Source organism: Panthera pardus, unplaced genomic scaffold (genome assembly GCF_024362965.1).
Source record: "Panthera pardus isolate Hobbes unplaced genomic scaffold, ASM2436296v1 HiC_scaffold_1, whole genome shotgun sequence".
Taxonomy (NCBI): domain Eukaryota; kingdom Metazoa; phylum Chordata; class Mammalia; order Carnivora; family Felidae; genus Panthera; species Panthera pardus.
The window spans coordinates 25,206,692-25,227,433 of record NW_026526654.1 but is presented as its reverse complement, the minus strand read 5'-3'; the positions used below and the strand labels follow the sequence as shown (position 1 = coordinate 25,227,433).

The 20,742-nt window shown below is 41.2% G+C and overlaps 1 protein-coding gene across 2 annotated transcripts in view; it reads left to right on the top strand.

Moving 5' to 3' along the window:
- The window catches only part of GPC6 (glypican 6), a 1,113,151-nt gene that overhangs the window by 1,019,394 nt on the left and 73,015 nt on the right, over positions 1 to 20,742 (top strand). Inside the window, exons 6-7 of one of the 2 annotated variants that reach the window (XM_019444088.2) lie at positions 3,458 to 3,601; positions 7,657 to 7,686. In XM_019444088.2, the coding sequence (XP_019299633.1) occupies positions 3,458 to 3,601; positions 7,657 to 7,686 (174 nt within the window). The remainder of the gene's footprint in view (positions 1 to 3,457; positions 3,602 to 7,656; positions 7,687 to 20,742) is intronic. The other variant, XM_019444089.2, reaches the window with a different exon arrangement.

Genomic DNA, 20,742 nt, shown 5'->3' with positions numbered 1-20,742 from the left:
GTGACCTCCTCTCTTTTGATGAGTCAGAACACGCATTCACATGACAAAGTTCTACTATGTACCTAAGTACCTAATTTAACTTTGACACATGGAATTTACTGCATATGTAACAACTGTTAACAACCCTTGGAAGTGATTTTTTGTGGAAAACATTTAAGAAACATCAGCCGAGACATTTTTTTCCCCTCAAATCTACTGAGTCAAAAAACAAAACTTCTAGAAAGAAACCGATTGTAGAATAACATAATTAGCTAATTAATTGTCAAGCACTAACTTTTCCAAACACCGTCTTCTAGTTTCCTGCCTTATGTATTGCATTTTATCATCGCGGCCTATCTGTATGGTGAATAATAGTATTATTCCCGTCTGACAGAGTAGGAGACTCAAGTTCAGGGAGGACCCTGAATGTTGGCATGGCACTGGGCTGTCCTCAGCCCTTCCTGCCACCTGGCTACATGCTTGCCCTCGGTGAGTGCAACAAGGCTTTAAATTTCGCCTTAGGCTGATGATCCAAATCTACACCTCCGCCCTGACCACTCCTCTGAATCGAATTCTCATGCAACCTAACCTCATTGAGCCTCTCACTTAACTGACTCACATTATTCTCCTCTTTCTTCCCTTATTCCAAATATAATATACTGGGGTACTCAGACCACCAGGTAAAAGGTTTATTGGTCCTTTATAATGACGTAGCCTTGGGGCCTCGTGAGGCACACAACTTTGTCTAACTAGACCGCTGCTATCGTAAGCTCAGAAAATTGTCTGAGACGGTGCAAATGTCCCGCACAAGACCTCCTTTTGTCAACCATCCCACGAACCCCATGTTTGAGAAACATGTTGTCTTGCTAACAGGTTGCATGGATCAGAAACAGAATCACTGATTTTCACCTTATTGCTCATCTCAGTAACATGACGGATATATGTTGTTTAAGATATAGTCGCTGCATTGAGAATCAGGCAGGGGATTTTAATCAATCCCAAGCAATGACAGGGTGAATGGGTGCTCTGGTCTCCTCTGCAACTGTTCCTTTCCGGTTTCTTGAAATTCGGAAAACCAGCCCTTGACCCCTGGGCATGGCCCCTCTGCGTGGAAGGGTCTCTATATGGCATTTCCTTTTTTCCTAAGGGTAAAATAGAATCTGTGTTGAAGGACCTTCAAGATTCATATCGTGACATATTGCAATGGATTTTTCTGTAGGACTCCAGCTGATGACGGGGTGAGATGTGGCTTCTGTCATAATTACAAGTCAGTGTTTTCTTCAGTTTGGGTCATAGTCTCAGCAATTTCTGCACTGAAGCCACCTTAAAAATATAAATAGCAAAAAGCTACTGGGCTATGTTGACTTACTCATGTTCTGTGATTATAATTAACACTCTCAAAAAAAAAAAAAAATCAAACAAGTGGTAAGGTTTTCTGTTATGATGAAATATCTCCCCTGGGGCCCTAATATACTGTCAGGGCATTTCTTGCTCCTTTGATTTAATTTAAACCAGTGAGCCAGATTTTTCCCAAAGGGCAAATTAAGAAGGTCTGTTAACTCTTTCAGTGCCCTGCTTCAAGAAATTCCAGCAAGGCCATTAGCGTTGTTTTGCCCTTGGCTTTACACTTTCTAAAAGTCAGCTGTCATATTCAAAGGGATCCAGAATAGCACACTCAACAAAACCCTGGAGCTTTGGAAATGTTAATACCCTCCATCAGCAATGACCTTGCCACTGGGAAGTGATTGAGGCACTAGGGAGAAAAGGGCCCACTATCTTTATCACATGAGTTTACACCATCAACTTCAGAAATTGTGTGAGAGAAGAATAATCAAGTGTGTTAAGACCAATCTCGAAGAATGGCAAGACAAAGTGCGTCCACTCTGCAAAATGCTGAGCCGAAGGAGAACTTTTGAATACAACAGAAGAGAAATTAGCTGTAGTGGTGGAACTGAATGAATTGTGTCTGGAGATGGGATTTGTCATTGGGAGTGGCACTGGAGAGCTGCGTGCTTCAGTAGAAGCCCGTAGTATGCTTGATGAAAAATGCTTATTTTAGAGTTAACGCAGAATCAAGTAACAAAACCGAAAGGAATACATTCTAAACATACACAGGCAGGTTAAGAATTAGCTGACGTAGAGATAGTCCCAGAAAGCTGGCCCAAATAAGTATCTAGAAGTAGAATCACCTCCTGTGTAAAAATGGTAGAAAAGTGAAGGTAAACTTCATCAGAACTTCCTGAAAATGTTGCTATAGTTTCTGTAATTCTAGTAAAGGGATCATCTGATAACCAGCAGATAGTACCAAGCTTCTAAAAACAGCCAAAAAGAAGCGTCCTCACCCCACTGTGAGTGAAATCACTGTGGGAAAGAGCCGGCTGCTCGGTCCCTAAGATCATTACAATGAAATGTTTGATTTCCCACAGCAAACCTAATTGTGACATGAACAGCTGTCAACAACAAAATTAGAGAGAACTATCATTACAGGGATTTCACCACATGGGCTTGTCCTATTTCCACACCATTGCTCCAGAGAGAGTTTTCAAAGAACTCTTCCAGTAGAGGTTTTCATTATTCAGAGGGGAGTCACTCAACGTTATTTGGCCTTATATGCTCTACAGGAAATACACTTGTCACCATAACAGGAATCCCAAACGGATATTTACTGAATGCCAAATGCAAGTACGTGAAAATGTCTCGGACGCAATTCATTCAATCCTGAAACCATCCTGTGACGTAACGATTATAATTCCTTTTTTTTAAATACGGTCAGTGGTTGTTATTTGTGGTATTTATGTTTCAGAAAGTTGCTACAAATATTGAATTAGCAAATACTGAACTGATGGAGACACAGGGCTAGGCACCTGCAGGCTTTTAGTCACCTTTTGGTCAACCAACCAATACATAACCTTATTTAAGTTTATATTTATTTATACTATAACTCCTGCCTGAACAAAGTTTATCTAATACACATACTTTCTCCATATGGCACGTCACAGCCCCTTGTGCTCAGGAACACTAAACCCTAAGCTTGGGGCATTTTAAACAGGGAAGTTGCCAAGTAAAAGCACAAAAATGTGAAAAACGTGGCACTAAATAGGCCACAGAAATGACACTTGTTTTCAGCATGAGAGATCAGCCGAGAAGGCAGAGTGTCACCTTCTTCGGCCTCATCTGGGTACATGCATATAGGGCCACTCCGCCCATGTCTGCAGAAGCACATGACTATTGATTTTGGACTTACACAGTAATTTTGCGAGTAGGCAAATTCACAAATAGAAAATCGGTAAATAATGAGGATTGACTGTGTATATTGAAAATAAGAGTCAGGCCACCCCATATCTGTCTAGTCAATTCTTTCTGTTGTATTAGTGGTTGTAGTTGTTTAAGTTTAGAGATACATTGCATGCTTCTACACCAAGATCTTAGAAAGAATCTCATTGTGTAACTTTCTTGACCTTTCCAATGGTTCTTCCAGGTCTTTCAGGGATGTGGCCAACCCAAACCTGCTCCAGCCCTCAGATCTGCTCGCTCGGCTCCTGAAAATTTTAATACAAGGTTCAGACCTTACAATCCCGAGGAGAGGCCAACGACTGCTGCAGGCACAAGCTTGGACCGGCTGGTGAGTTCTCTGGGATTGATGGCCATGGTGGGCACTTCCTGTTACCAGGGTTATTCTTCAGAAGACGTGATGGGACTCTGAAAAAGTTGGTTGTAAAAATCATCTCATTCTTGTATCTGCTCCTGGTCTTAATTAGAATATTGAAAAATAATGAGATCTTCCCTTTAGGTCATGAATTAGATTATTTAAGGCATCTTATCACTATTAATCCACTCATGCAGTGGCCAAATTTTCAACTTCATATTTCTTCTGCAATATTAATCTGAAGACTAAGTTACTATATCTTCCAGAGATATAATTACAATAGCGCATTTCTTATTCCTCTGCTTCTGTTATTTATTCAGTTATGAAACAGTGTGATTTTACTATGCATTCTCGTGTATAAAGTTTTCTGTTTGAAAGACCTTGCCAAGAGACCCTGAGTCAATGTTACTACCATTTTCTCTTTATTGTGTCTTTAAAAAGTTGGAATCCTTAGAAATAGTCACTCTTTGATCCACTTAAATGTGTGTCAGGGGACCGAAAGATATCTACCAGCAAAGCAATTTACTTGGAGAATACAACCATGAGCATAGTAAACACAATTTTTAATGTGTTTTAAAAATCAAGTTTTGTTGTAAAAAATTAAAAGCTCATAATTTCAAAGAAATCCGCCCAATTATTTTCAATGTAATTTATAGCACCATGAACAATTTATATACCTGTAATTTTTAGTGTTGTTAATGTTATTTTGCCAATTATCTTGATGTAAAACTAACAGATAAAAACCCTAAGGTCATAAAATACTTGAACCACATCTGATTATGTCATATAAACTCAGATCTCAAGGGATTTCTGGTTATGAAAATACTTTTATTAGTCACTGTTAGAAATTACTTTATCATTTTAGTTAATATCCTTCTACAGTGTAGAACTCCTAAGATTAAATTGGTTGAGTTTGGCCTCCAAGTAAATGCATCTCAGCATCTCTGTCTATAAAAATCATATGTACTTACAACATAAAGCCCTAGTCACAAAGCGCCAAAGTGACGGGGCAAGTGAAGTGAGTAGCCACTGAATTACGTTATAAATTTATTACTGTTTGTTAGCAAATAAAACCCCCCTTAAAATTACTCACCTTTCTTCTTTTAAACAACCAGTTAGATTCCCCTGAACAACTAGCCAATTGTTTTAAAGACATGATGGTTACCGTTAGATTCCATTTTCGAGTTTTCACGTTACAAACTTCCGTATGTTAGGATCCTTTTAACCAAAGCACAAATGGTGAGTACGGATTTGAATTCTCTTTCTTTTTTTTTTCTTTTTTTTTTTTTTCCCCATTTTAGTTGGCTCTAACTTAGTTATTGGAGTAATTCGAGCTTTTTGGAATTTTCACAAACTCTCATTTAAGAACTGGGGCACAGGGCAAGATGAGTAAATTCTAGCGATCTACTGCACAACATCGCACCCACAGATAACAATTCTGTGTTGTGCACTTAAAAATCTGTTAAGAGGGTACCTCTCACGTTAAGTGTTCTTAGCACAATAAGGTAAAATTTAAAAACAATTTGGGAACATTATGCACTTAGTTAAATTTGCATTGAATTTGATCCATACAATGATATCTATGACTACTAAGTAACGTTTTTCCGTTTTTCCCGTTGAAACAGAAGCACAGTTTTCTCTCCTCTCCAGGAGAAATAAACACACACAAAACAAACACACACTCGAACAGGGGAAGTAGAGCAAGAAAAACATTTTTCTCGAGACAGCAGTATGTGTGCAATGTAGTACAGCCTAAATAAAGCGTCCGTGCCTTGTGACGTTCACATGATGTTTCACATCTGATAGAAAATAAAACTGGAATTTGAACCCTTTATAAAGGAAATTGATGATCATCAAAATGCCCCAAATGTAAAGGTCTTAAAGAGTATTGGCAAATAGCAAGCTATTTCATGCACCTCCCAAAAATGTATTTCAATCAATTTTTTTCTGAAAAGAACTCATAATGGTTAATTGTATGAACATGAGTAAAAACCAAGGACCAGACAGACTGCATAAGGACCAAATTCAGTGCATAGGAATTCAAATCAATAAATCGGTTTTATTCTAAAATGTTCTCTGACAGCACATGCTTAGCTCCTCATAGGTGTGACTTTAGGCTCTGTAAGGGAGAATGGCAGGTTTATAAATGTTTTATTGAGTTAAATTCCCAAATTCTAAGAATTAACAATTTGTAATTCACAGCCAGCCATTAACCAACCTGGAGCTACATCCCAGTCCCTGAGGGCAAGGGGCTGTTTGCACATCAAAAGGAACTATACAGGGTTATTCTTGAGAAATACAAAGGAGGCCCAAAGCTAACATCAGAACTTTCCTTTGCAGCCCTTAGTGCCCCCAAGGCTTTCTTCCCTTTGAGGGTTCAGTGTATTTCTGAATAGTGGATAGGTAAACCGGTTACCTTAGACGGACTGGTTGTGTGACAACTTGTATGTCAACAGTCAGACAAAATCTTCTCCAAGATACAAGCACTGGTGAACTCTCTTGATGGGTCTGCCATATATTATAGCCTATTTTGACTGTTTATAAACAAGTCTCATGTCATCTACTCCTGTTTTAATTTTCTCCTGAAAAGACATTTTCTGAATATTTATAAGAAGCGTGTGTTCCAGAAAAGAAGGATAATTGGAAAAGACTTCCCTTAATTTCTCTAAGTGTTTCAGCAAAGAAATGCTTCAAGGACAGCATCAAAAGAATATTCCAGTCACCCCACTGCTTTTGCCAGAGTGAAAATAACTGTAAAGCTCTTGGAGATTTGCTTCTTACTAGCACTTAAAATGAGTACCTCTGTTAATTAACTTTGGGATCTTTTGGTAAATGTTCTTATATCAGTTATGATAAAGCAATTTTTTTATGTGAACTGGCAATTATGGGGTTTATTTTAGAAATAAAGCTCCTAACCCCAACCTGGGCAAGCTGTTGCTAGAATTTATATAAAATAATTAAAATAAAACTCTCTCTCAAAAATCCATCAGTTCCATCATTTAACCTCCATTAGATCTGCAAGGAACTTGTAAACTCTTTTATATCACTAGGACACATTTTCCTTTGTTCCTCTAAAGTTATATGGGCATAAAAGTCAGTCTAGGTAGTCAGTGACTTTCAGACATACTACCCTCAAGTTATTTTTATTATCCAATAAGGAATGAATGCATTTGTATAAATTCAGCTGCTGATGGAAAACTGACTCATCAAAGACAATCACAGTCCTTCCTGCCAACAGCCAGGATTTGGTGAAGATACAAATGCCATCAGCTAACTTGGTTAAGAGATTGGTCGCACGGTCACATGTGTTTCCTGTTACCAATCCCCACCCTAGTGTCTCTCTATCCTGACCTCCTGTTACTGATTTTCAATTAAGTAGGCCAGAGGTGGTTATTTGCAAAAGATTGGTTTTCTTCCTTTTTTTCTTAAATTTACACTTCATGAATTCTCTGACATAATTTGACATGAAACTATGAATGTTTTGAAAGAAACTTCCACTGGAATGTCACTGGGGGTACAGATTATAAAAATGCATCAACCAAAAGCGGTCAATTTTGTAGATCTGAGAATACAGAGATACTTCAGAGTATCGTCTGTGGAAGACAATTAATTGTGTAGTGCAGAAAATCGAGCACAATGTGCTCTGTAGCTCCTGGACACGCAGGGCAGGGAGTGTCTGTCATGCACTCCAGCTAATTCATCAGAGCAAAATATACTTTAAATCGTGTGTCTTGGAGGAATATATTTTATAAAAGTAGATTTAAAAGGAAAAAAAAAAAACAGACGTGGAAGTTAATTCATCAAGTTGGCGATGGTTTAGAAAAATGAACCTCCAGTAAGTATTCAACATCGCACTGTGCGTACAGGCCTCTCAGATATTCTTCTGGTCATTCTGTGGGAGTTTGGGGGAGGGGGCCGGGGTGGTGGAATACCAGCCTACAAAGTGAAACGTTGTACCTATGCTATGCTATTATGTATAGAATAATCTCTCTTTCTTTTTCCTTTAAATTTGTTTTCCTCTTGCTTCCCAGAGGATTGTGTGGAGGACAATGCAACATAGTGTAAGCTTTGGTCTTCTTTTTTCTTACGCTCATCCTCATTTGTCTTTGTATGGTCATTCCAGAGAGCTCTTGAGAAATTCCTCCTCCTCTTCCCCTTTCCAAATTGTCTGGAGTGTGTTGAACCCTGCGCATGACCCGCAGGTTTAGCCGCTTTCCTCTCTGCCTGGTATTTATGGTGAATAACCATTTTGGTATTCTCTCCTAATGGCAAGGTTTTCAATCTTAGCTTTGTGTTCGACTAACTCGTTTGGTGGCTGATTTAAATTCTATCCCAATGTTCAGACTATGTGTAGTCTGCCTGAAAAACTAGCTCTTCCCTGATAGAATATATTGGCTTTTTTCTTCTTGTGCTGAGCGAATAATTACCTCGCTGATAATAACAACAAACCAACATCAGCTCTCATGCATAAGGAGCTAATTTTTCCATCGGCGAACACAGAGAACTTAGGGGGTTAAGAAATAGTTTGTGGTGTAGGTTGTTTACCTTTTTTTTTTTTTTCCTTCCTTCTTGAAGTTACTGATGTCTCTTAGAGCATCGGAACGCTGGATATTTTTTACTACAAAGTGGTTTTTGTTGGGGCTGAGGACAGCACACCCAGGTTATCTTAGCTGACTTTCTATATTAACCATAATAATCAGATAGTTAAGTTCTCTAATCTGGTTTTCATACTAGCATCCCATACTGATAATACCTTTTAATAAAGTGCTGAACCCTGTGTAGCATTGTGGACCCAGGAGTGAAAAGGACTGTCCCCTGATGGGCACATGTTTATCCATGCAGCACGCCTATGACATCATGGTGCTCCCTGCCTGCCTGGCCTTCAATTCAGGCCTGAATTGCTCTGTTAAAATTCATTTCTTTAAAAGGAAATTGTCCCCTGAGTAGTATTCCCATTTGTCATCACAAACTGAGCCCAGGGCAGTTGGAATGAGAAAAAGAAAGTTAGGAGGTAAATCTGGAATAGGACCACTCTGGAAGAGGAGACCTTAAAGAAGGAACAGCGAAGACAGATGGCTTAAGGCCTCCTGATGCTAAATGGAGAGTGAGGGGTGCCTGGGTGTCTCAGTCGGTTAAGCGTCCGACTTCAGCTCAGGTCACGATCTCGCGGTCCGTGAGTTCGAGCCCCGTGTCGGGCTCTGGGCTGATGGCTCAGAGCCTGGAGCCTGCTTCCGATTCTGTGTCTCCCTCTCTCTCTGCCCCTCCCCCATTCATGCTCTGTCTCTCTCTGTCTCAAAAATAAATAAATGTTAAAAAAAAAATTTTTTTTTTAAATAAAAATAAATAAATAAATGGAGAGTGAGGGGAGAAAACATCATGGGTAGGACAAGTCAGGGTTTTATTAGTTTGGCTCATGTGATAAAATTAGGGTAGCTCCAGCTCAGATGGTATGTGCCTGCCTTTCCCAGCACATTCTCCTGATGGCTCCAGGTTTTCCAACCCATCTGATCTCCTTTTCTGATGGTTATCAGGGGCCTTGTGGCTTTCCCCCAAAGGGAATGACTTCCTCGAACAAATTGGAAGGAAGGTAAATCATACTATCCTCCTCCACCCCCACCCAGTCTGCAGGACTTCCCTGCTGGCATCCCATAATCTCCTGTAACTGAGCCAAAAAAAAAAAAAAAAAAATCAGGTATCCATTATTGTATATGATTCTTTCAAAAATACAGTGCTACTTTTGAAATTCACCTGTTTGCTATTGGTGCTAAATATGAATTATTGACATTATTACATACAGATTTAAGAACTTATAAAATATCACGATATGTATGCACTTTATTTTGTTATTCTGAAACAAAATGGACAAAGCAACCCACTTCCTGGTATCATTCTGCCTGATGGTTAATACCAGTTTCAGAGTCAAATGCTGGTCATAAAAATGCTCTTCTACACCTCTTCGGGGCCATTTTGGTGTGATTTAGGATGCCTTGGTTGCAGGGATTCGGAGAAACCGTCTGTTGTTCATTTTAAATTGCCATGGCATTTCATTGTCACCTCAAAGGATTCTGCATCCGGCTAAATCCACTATTTTGCATTTCAAAAGGATGTCAGGCTGTATTTAAGAAACTACTTTATTATCTAGAGCTTCAGCCACTGTCTTTAGGTGAAACTGATATTTCCCACCTTCCACCCAGACATACACACACACACACACACACACACACACACATCCCTACCTCAGTCTTTGCTTGGCCTGGGCAGGAAAAAGTAAAACCTCAGTAACAACAGTAAACCAGATTCTCCACTTTAATTAGTTTTCTAAAGATAAATGGGTCAAGGCCAGACTGGCTTTCAGCCTCTGTGGCCGCTGAATAAATTATGCCCCGTTCACCCCAGCCAACAAATGGCTGCCGCTCAATCCACTTCAGATTGTGAACTGCCCAGTCTTGCCTGAACCTGCTTTGTCTTGTTTACTGCAAAACCCCACTGAGACACCCCAGTTTCATTTTCAGTGAACCCTTGGTAATAATAGCAGCAAAATACAGTGAACTTTCAAAGCAGGGAGAAAATACAAAACAGTAAAACCAAGCCACCCAACTTATTCGGTCTTTTGGTTTCTGCCCTTCCCTGGGCAACATCAGCAGCGTGTGGTAGCTGGGAGAGCCGCCTGGCACAGGCTTCTTTCCACTTAGGCGGCTTGTGGTTGATGAGGCCCAAGTAGGGAACAGCGAAAGACAAACATGTAAAATGATGGGTTGTCTGCAGCATATTCTGCTTATTCCAGGGGCTTGGAGGATGCACAAAATCAAATTCAGTGGTATGCACCATTGGGACCCTGGATGGAATGCCATTGTCAGCTCAGTACACCTTGAGAAGCTATTCTTTTAGGAATGTGGAAGGACAGTGAACTGGGAAAGTGTAGGTGGACCTCTCTTTAAGCTCGGGCGAGGCTATGGTCAGTTGCTTTGGGTTGTATGCATTGGGGAGGAAGAAAAGGAATCACCCCACTGGCTACATTATTCCCTGGGAGAAACCGAAGCCTGTTCCGTCCCCAATGCCTTACGACACATGCCGAGAATCATGACTCTCAATGAAATAAAGTCATGCTACACATGACTTTTTTTTTAAAGGGGGTATTTTTTGCACCGTTCAGGTATAAGTGATCTGAAATCATGTTGGGGGAATTCTACCAACAAAACCACTTTCAACTCTAAGTTAAACTGTCCTTCGTCCTCAGAAACATTTAAGCTAGAGCTTTGCTGACCTCTGACTGTGTCCTAAAATGAAATGTTATACTTTCAGACAACAAGTATGGCTGTACAGATTTTCTGTCTATTTGATGGTATGTTGATATGCTTATTTTCCCCTGAGACATGAACATCTCTTTCAGCATTCCTAGATTTCAGCTAACCTCAAATTGATTCATTCTTTATGCATTGGTCAATCCACAATGTATGTACTGAGGTCTCCACTGCATGGCATTTAGTAACATTAACTCCCATATACAGTCTATATCACAGTGTATCATTAGTGGTAGCATCATCAAAAAGGCAAGAGTTACTATGTGCAAAAAAGCACAGCTTATCAAACCTGTTAGACCCATTCTGTCTCCTCCAGGAAATAACATCAAGCACAGAGTCCATAAAATGTTAGCATACAGGAAATAGGAGTTTGATTTTGTAATCTAAGATAGATTACACCAGTAAAGAATATGTGGAAGATGTATTAACAAATGAATTATCATTGACCCAGTATGCAAACTGAAAACATTGAAACATCGGTAGCATCTTTGGAATAGGTGATCCCCTAGCCCATTCTCTCTTCTACAGACAGAGCTTTATGCCCATATCTTGAACCCATGGTAAATGGAAACTTTGTTGTCGGTTATGACCCGGTCAGATGACAAAGTCCACCTACACACTCATTCAGAGTATTTGTCCTTCATACAGCTATATAGTAAGTGTTTTGGTGACTTGAATATCAAAGCCTGCATAGATAAGCTGTACTAAACTACTTAAACCATACCTTTTAAAATATGTGTTCATGAGAGGCATCAGTTGACATAGATCTTTTATTAACTTACTGAGCAGCTTAAAGAACCTTCTCTTTGTCATGGAAAATCTGCAGTGATTTTTTTCTCATCGCTGTCTGAGATATTCGCACCGCAACTCCCAAATGTGATGTTCACGCTTATGAGAGATAGAGCTGAAGAAATGGGATATTTCATAAATACTAGTTTTGATGCATTTGCCGTATAATCAATCAGCTTTTAACTGACTCTGGGGCCTATGGAATACATTTTAAAGCACTGGGAATTTCCCTATTCCCATAACATACTTGGACACTCTTTACTGCTAGCGATAAACCTCAGGCATAAACATTGTGGAGAAAACCAGATGAAAAGAAACCTGTTTGAGTGAAAATTGACTTTGCTTCATAAATGTTAAAGGTAGAAAGATATCTGCAATACACAATAATTTTATTACTTAAGCTCATTCATGGTCATTATAGTCAAAGGCTCCGACTCCATGGGTATTTTCTAACACCTAAAAGATTGGCCAAGCTATTAAAAAAAAAAAAAAAAGTCTGGTTGACAGTAAATGAATGAACCTGCAGCTGCAGCAGCACCATTCTATTGCTGGTTAACAAATAATTCTTTGGAAGTTGGGTTTGTGTAATATGTTTAGGAGCTTTTCCAATACTTTATCGATCTGGATAAGCCAAGCTAGGCAATGCGGCATCTCCAAACAGATCCCAAAATGGCTCACAAAGAACACAGGTTATTTCTCAGTCATGCCAAGTATCCTCTGTGAGTTTTCTGTGGGTCAGCTGCACATGATCATCCCCTTCACTCCAGGACCCAGGGTCCCAGAGCAGCCATCATCCACAGCTTCCCCTGTTAGGTAGTGGGGGTAATAGAGACTGGGGCAAAGATAGTCATTGATGTCCCCTCCTGGCACAGCACACCGTTCACAGCTCATTGGCCAGAGGAGGTCATATGACCAAGTCTGCTGTCAAAAAGGCAGGGACTTATGTCCCTCTGTGTCTCACACAGTGAAAATGGACATGTGAGTACACAAACGTGTATGACCAAGGCAAGTGTTTTAAATTGATAAAAACCTATCTCCTTCCTGTCTCCAACTCTAAGACAGACCGTACATGAAAAAGAAGAGGAAAATCCTTCATTCGTTCAACACATACCTGTTGAACCAATAGGAACGCCAATAGGAACCAAGTACGGGTGGCTAATCAAGGAGCTCACGGCTCCTTGGGGGGATGCCAGACAAAAGTAGCTATGATTCCACTCAGACCGTATACTGGTGAAGATTGTGCTTAAATGTTTTTAGAGTTCTAAGAGAACTCTAAGTTTTTGTTACAAAGAGAGTGTCTGTATTGTCCCAGAAAACCAGTATCACTTCGGAAGTCAGCTTGATTTTTAGCGTCGGATGGCTGTTTTGCCTAACTGAACTTTGAATTCAGTCCTAATTTAATCAGGGCAAAGGAGTCCCACTCCAAATCTTAGGACAGTATCTGAAAGGAGGAGGTAGAAGCTTTTGCCAGCAAGTAGTAGAAAATGGCAATAGAAAAGCAGAATGAGCAAAGACTTTTTTATTACCGGCATTTAATTGTCTTTCAGATCTAGACTATGTATATTTTAAGTGAGGCTTCGATATTACATTTTGCAAATACTGCTCTTGTCTGACTTGATGTCATGTTTGCTTAGGCAAAGCAATTTTTCTGCTCTTCTCCTTTCTAGGTCAGCCTAGTTGGAGCAAATCAAATTGTTCTGCCTCTCTCTTTCTTTCATACATCATCATTTAAGATCACCAAGAATTTGAGTTCTGGAACCTGCCCTTGTCTCCTTTTACAATATCTGTTTATTTCTGAACAGCATTCATGAAGGAGAACACTTTTCACAGGTTAATCAGAGAAATTGCGCGGGCCGACAGCAACAGCGAACTTACTGATCGCAGTGGAAGTCTCCAGAATGTGTGTTCCATTGGCTTCTGTGTGGAATTACTTGCAAAATCGTGGGGCTCTGATTCGGCTGGAAGAAAAATTACAATATAAATTCACAAATTATTTGTGTGTAATGAGGCAGGAAAACAATGAGTTTGTAAGTTTTATTTTAAGGGATTTTGATGTAAGGAAACTCCCCCACAGCAGCTTGAATTCATTTCAGTGAAGGACACTCATCCTGCACTTGAAAAAGCCTAGCATTTCCTTGGCCCGCTCTTCACAGCTTCTTGAGTGCCAGAGACAAGAGGTAACATGAAACAGCTAGACTAGGTCTGGGAAGAAAACACAAAGGCGGCAAACTGCTTTAATTGATCTCCTCACATAAAGTCCAAAAACCCAGAGGCTATCTTGAGTGCAAGACATGTCCTCCCGAAGATATTTCCAGTTACTCAGGAAAATCAAATCTTCTTTATACAACAGTCTTCAAGGAACAAGAAATATTTCATTAGGATTTTAACAGCGAGGGCTGAAGCAAAGAAAGCCTCCTCCTCTCTTTTGTCAAGATTTCTTGACAAAACAAATAAAAGCCTCCTAACATATTTCCATTAGAAAACAGTTTTGAAGTAAGAAGGAAAATGGACCTTTAGGAATATTTTTTGAAGGGGACTTTGGAGAACTTTGATGGTGATATAACAAAGAAGGCTTGAGTGTGTGTGTGTGTGTGTGTGTGTGTGTGGTTATTTTTTAATTGCAATACACTTTGCGTGCCAAGCAGCAACTTGAACGACCCAGAGACTGTTATAGTCACTTATCAAATTATAGTTGAAGCATGATACTTTTGCATAAATGTCTGGGATTCATCACTACTTTTTAAAATTCAAAGGCACCTAGTTGTGAGTGAAATCTGGCCACCAATTTCTAGGTCTTCCTCATCCGTCACATCATGGCTTGCCCTAAACTTTTCCCTTCCACAGAGAAGTTCCACTGCTCTCTACTAGATTAAGCACGGCTGTTGTTGTTATTAATCACAAACATGGGAGTCTGGGTGGCTCAGTCGGTTAGGCGGCTAACTCATGGTTTCAGCTCGGGTCATGATCTCATAGTTTGTGGGTTGTGCAGATGGCACAGAGCCTGCTTGGGATTCTCTCTCTTCTCCTTCTCTCTCTGCTCCTCCCCTGCGTGCACACACACACACACACACACACACACTCTCTCTCTCTCTCTCTCTCTCTCTCTCTCTCAAAATAAATAAGTAAACTTTTTTTAAAGTTTTAAAATATTACAAACAACAACATATAATTTCAAAGATCTCAAATATTCATTGTGATTTTGGCTCTGACACAAAGCCTGTAAGTAGGCTTCTTGGTCTTTACAGAACGTGGCTGGTTCACCTGCAGGCTTCAGCATTCAAGGAGCGCTAAGGCTACAAAAGCTTTTCTGGAAGCCTTTAGGACTAGCTCAGAGGATGGGCAGAGAAGCGCAAGTGAACGTGGTTTCCACATTGTTGTCAAAGAGCGTGAACACTGGAGCTTCCTGAGCTACAGCCACATAGAAAGATTACAATAAAAAGTCCCAGGGTGAATGCGGGGGAAGCTGATAAGAGACTCAAGTTCTATGAAAGTATTTGGGAAGCATGTAGCTAAATGACGGATGCAAATAACAAAGGGGAATGACGGAGCACAGAGAGGTGAGGGACGCACCACCTCTCAGGACATATTTCTGAGCAGCGTGCACACCTTGTGGCCTTGCGTCCCCACCAAGGACCAACACAGAAAGGCTATTTTTTTTTCTCGAAACATTGAAACCAGACAAGGTAAAAGTACTGGCGGAGGACATGAAAAGCCCAAATTAAGCAGCTGAATCTGATGTGAAAGTGAACAGCATCCAAAATAGACTTAAAAGGGGCGCCTGGGTGGCTCAGTCGGTTAAGCGTCCAACTTCAGCTCAGGTCATGATCTCGCAGTTTGTTGAGTTCGAGCCCCGCATCGGGCTCTGTGCTGACAGCTCGGAGCCTGGAGCCTGCTTCAGATTCTGTGTCTTTCCATCTTAGCCCCTCCCCTGCTCATGCTCTGTGTCTCTCTGTCTCTCAATAATAAATAAACGTCAAAAAAAAATTTTTTTAAATAGACTTAAAAAATTCTCTGGAAGGCGAACACAGAGACGAGCCATGGACAGTAATGTAACTGTAAAATGATCAGTACTTGGAGAGTAGATTTGACTATGGGGAATGACAAGGAGAAGAAGGATCTTGCAGCCATTTGTGTCTTCCTCCATCTTGGCCTCTCTCCTTTTAAAAATAAAAAGAGAGGGGCGCCTGGGTGGCTCAGTTGGTTAAGCGTCCGACGTCAGCTCAGGTCAGGTCTGTGAGTTCAAGCCCCGCGTTGGGCTCTGTGCTGACAGCTCACAGCCTGGAGCCTGTTTCACATTCTGTGTCTCCCTCTCTCTCTGAGCCTCCCCCATTCATGCTCTGTCTCTCTCTGTCTCAAAAAATAAACGTTAAAAAAAAATTTTTTTAATAAAAAGAGAAACAAAGACACAGAGGTTTTAAGATCTGCCCAGTGACGAAGGAGCCAGAACAAGAACCCAGGTTTCTTATTTTGATCCAGGATTTATGTCCACCAAATTGTCCCACCTGCCTGTCTTAGAAAATACAGCATCGTTCCAGACTGAAGCAGGATCTGCTTAACAGCCTATCCTGGTTCAGCGAGTAAGAACGGTCCACACTGTGGAGTGCTTTGGAATAAACAAAAGGCTTCCATGTATTGTACCTGGTTTTTAAAACTTGAAACAACTGGAGGCAGCTGTTTGATGTTTCCCTTGAAGAGACTGCCAGTGCCAGCTTTCTGTTTCCCAAGGGCCTGATGCTATAATCCTCTTGGTGTCTGCGATGTCTCTACTGCCGTCAAAGGTCAAACTAGAGGTACACAGGCATTTTAGTGGGTTTACTGCTATTTTGTCTCTTCTTTGTTACTCACAGTACTTTCATAACATCGTCCCTCTGAAAAAAAAAAGAAGGTAGAGAAAGAAAGAGGGAGGGAGAGAAGGAAGGAAGGGAGGAGAGAAGGAAGGAAGGAAGGAAGGAAGGAAGGAAGGAAGGAAGGAAGGAAGAGAATGTAGGTAGGTAGGAAAGGAAAGAAAGGAAGGGATTTTGTTTTCTGATATGGCTATTTGGGATTCCTACAGCAACTTTGCAGAATTCCATGATGAAGCCTGGAGGAGAGCTTTGCTCACTCAAAGGGAGGTGAAGAAAAGATTTGGGGGGAGGGGTGGGTCTGGATGATCACCACCGTGAGTGTTTCCAGAATGTTAAGTCAACTATCCTCCTAAATTTGCTTTCTGTTACGTTGCTGGGATATTCTCAAAGGCTGCTGACCATGGGGGTTTGGGATTCAAGATCCTCACGTTGTAAGTTTTTCCTATATACAATAGTAGTTTGAGCAAGTAAATTATATTTGATTGAATTGATGATTAGGAGTAAAAGCTATGGCTCTATTGATTTAAAATGATAAGAAACTTTCAGCACATTATTTAAATGCTTGTGGGAATTGTACAAAGTCCCTCCAGGATTACAGACTTTTTGTTATAAGCCTTATTAGATACTTTTGTCTTCCGTGCCCAAATCATTGCATTATCTTGAATTGTGGTCATCAATTTTTTAGCCCTTTTGAGTCACCGTGATGCAGGCAGGACTGTGATTTAGCCAGAAACACCAAAGTCATGTCTGGCTGTGGGCTGGCTCGTGCCAACTCTAAAAACAAGACTGTGTGTTCAGGTAAGTAAAGCAAGACGCAAATGAACTCAGAGGTCTGATCCTTAAAAGTGCTGGCCAAGGCCTCTTTCCTCACCATGAACTTGGACCACCCTCCTCAAGAGGGTCACATGAGGACCCAATGAGACAGCACTGAGCCAAAGTGCAGATTCACCATCACTGCCAGGGAAAAACAATTCAAAACATTTGCTCTCAGGGATCCTTAGGGTTGCAGGTACATTGAAGTCCATCTAGTCCAATACTCTCACTTTGCCAACGAGGACCCTGGCATCCAGAGAGATGATGTGGCTGATTTGAAAACCACATCGGTTTAGGGCTGAGATATTTTTTTGCTTCTCAAACTCCATTAATTCAAGCGATACATCCAGTAACGTGTCCTTCAAAATAACGTCATTCTGGTTGTAGTAAGCCCATATAGAGAATACAGATCCATATGTATTCTAGAATAAAGAAAAGCCACAAAATTACAATCACAAAGAGAAATAAAGTAAAAATGAACGTGTTGAATTCACTGTCACAAAAAAAAAGGTGGATCTTTTTTTTTTTCCTCTTCTCTTTGTAGATGTACTTTTCAGAGAAGTTTTAGGTTCATAGCAAATTTGAATGGAAAGTACAGAGAGGTCCAATATACCCCCTGCCCTGACACACACACAGCCTCCTCCACTGTCAGCATTCCAGAGTGGTGCACCTGGTTTTGTTTTCTTACTGGAGATTTGTCTCCTTGGACCAGTATCTCCCCAAATGCACCCTCCGACACCCCTTAACCACCATTCTACTATCTGTTGCTCTAAGTTCAACTTTTTGAAATTCTACTCAAAAGTGCGATCGTACAGTATTTGTCTTTGTCTGACATATCTCACTGAACATAATGCCCTCAGAGTCTATCCGTGTATCCGTGTTGCTGTAAATGGCAAGATTTCCTTCTTTCCCATGGCTGAATAATATTCCCTTGTGTGTGTGTGCCTATGTATGTGTGTGTGTGTGTGTGTGCACATAGTACATCTTCTTTATCCTCTCATCTTTGATAGACACTTAGGTTGTGTCCATATCTTGGCTGTTGGGAATAGTGCTGCAATAAACTTGGGACTAAAGATATCTTTTTGACATCTTTTCATTTCCTTTGGATAAACACCCAGTAGTGGAGTTGCTGGATCATATAGTAGTTCTATTTTTGATTTTTGGGAGTTCTCCAGACTGTTTTCCGTAGGGGCTAAGCCAATATACATTCACACCAACCATGCACTAGGATTCTCTCTTCTCCAGATCCTTGCCAATGTTCACCCTTCTTGATGACAACCATTCTAACAGATGTGAAGTGATCAGAGTGGTACATTTGTCATAATTGATGAAACTACATTGAGCATCCTTTTCATCCAGGCTGATTTCAAATTAGCTGGAAGGAGGAATCCTACCCAAAATGCTCCCATTTTCTAGTGAAAACACAGAGAAAGCACTAGAACCTTGGGTGAGTCCCTCCAATTTTCCTCCTTTAGTTAAAATGGCAGGGCGAGGAGAGCAAAGCAGATGGATGCAAGTAACGAGAAAAGATCTAAGAGCCTTTCCAGCTCACAAACTCCAGCATTCTCTGAGGAATGATGATCGATGAAGTCAGAGTAACTCGTCCCCTCCTCTTATGAAACCATCTAGAAGTGTGTGGGAAAGGAGGGTCCACCTCCAGCTCCCACTGTTATTTCATCAACAATAACTTTCTCAGGGACTTTCACATCGAAATCATGTTTGTACCTTAGCATCTTCCAGCATCCACAAGAGACAGCGAATGTTCTCAGTATATCTCCAGGACTCACATATGCCAAGGCATAGAGAGGAGAATTGTAATGTCTTTCTCCACAAGCATGATGCCATGCCCAATTTTTTTTAAAGTTTATTTATTTATTTTGCGAGAAACAGAGAGAGAGAGAGAGAGAGCTCGTGCGAATCGGGGAGAGGCAGGGGGGGGGGAGAGAGAGAATCCCAAGCAGGCCACATTGTCTGTGCAGAGCCCAATGGGGGGCTCGATCCCATGATCCGTGAGATCATGACCTGAGCCGAAATCAAGAGTCGGGTGCTTAAAAGACTGAGTTCCCCAGGGCCCCCCATGCACAACTTTTTAAATAAGGCCCCACTACCCCTGCCAGAGCTGGCTGTTTATGGGGCTGTGGTGCCTTTCCCTGTGTCCAAAGAAGTGCTGGAGGCCGGGCCTTTGGAATCTCCTAGACATGATTCGTTACTGAGCATCTCACCGCAGATGTTCTACTCTTCTGTTTTCTGGGCCTCTTTCACCTCTCCTTCCAGAGAAACCTCCATCTTGCTGTCCGGCGCCCCCACCCTGGGGCTTCATCCTCTGCACACACTGTCCCCATGCATCCCACAGCTGTGGCTTCGCTCACAGTTTTCTAGGCACAACACAAGAGAAAAGGTGTTTTCATATCACGGCTAATTTACCACAGTCAGGACAAACACAAAAGCAAAACATTCTAAAAATGCCAGGAACCTGGGAGGAAAGTCTGTTTGCTAGGCTGGTGCTTCGCTGTGACCTCAGATCCCTTTCCAAGATTCTCACTGTTACTGTAACACTAGGTGGCCGTGTCTTCTGGAAATACAGATGCAAAAGTGCTTGGGTTATTTTCTTTTGTGAGGTGTGTGTGTGTGTGTGTGTGTGTGTGTGTGTGTGTGTGTGTTTCACCTTATTAACAGGATGTGTACTACCTAGTAAGCAGTGTGTGATCACTACTTATAAAACTGAATCAAAGTGCAAGTTGTTTCACACATTTCTCCCTTCCCTTTAGCTTTGGTGCCTTCTTTTCTTGGAACAAAGGAGGTTAGCGGAGAGGTTTCCTAAATGTGAGAAGTAGGGCCACGTTGGACTCCAGGGGACTTTAAAACCAACTTCTCCATCCAAACATGCTTCCTCATCCCTCCCCACCCCCCGACATTTTGGGGAAAGAAATAGCAAAGGGTTACCTTTTGCCCTTCCTGGAGATAGACTACAAAGCCAGAAGTTAGAGAAAGATGTGTTGCGGCTATCTCAAAGGACCTCTCTGCCCACTAGACCAGCATTTCTGAATATGTAGGACCGGGATCACCTACATCAGAAGCTTTTTTTTAAAAAACAAATTGCTGAGGGCCAACCAAGAGCCACACCAAATCAGCCATGCCGGGGCTGAGGGACAACGGATCTGTACATTCAACACACTCTCTAGTGATTCTGATGCTAAAGCTCTGGAGGACCTGCCTTTTTACTCTGCATTCACCACCAAAGAGTCCAATGTATGTTTCCCGGAAGAAGGGTACTCCATTAGATGTGTACGAATGAATTCTTGGCTTGCGTGTGGTAGAACTTACCCTACAGTGAGCTCCCAACAGAGAGAGAAGAATCCTAACTAAGACT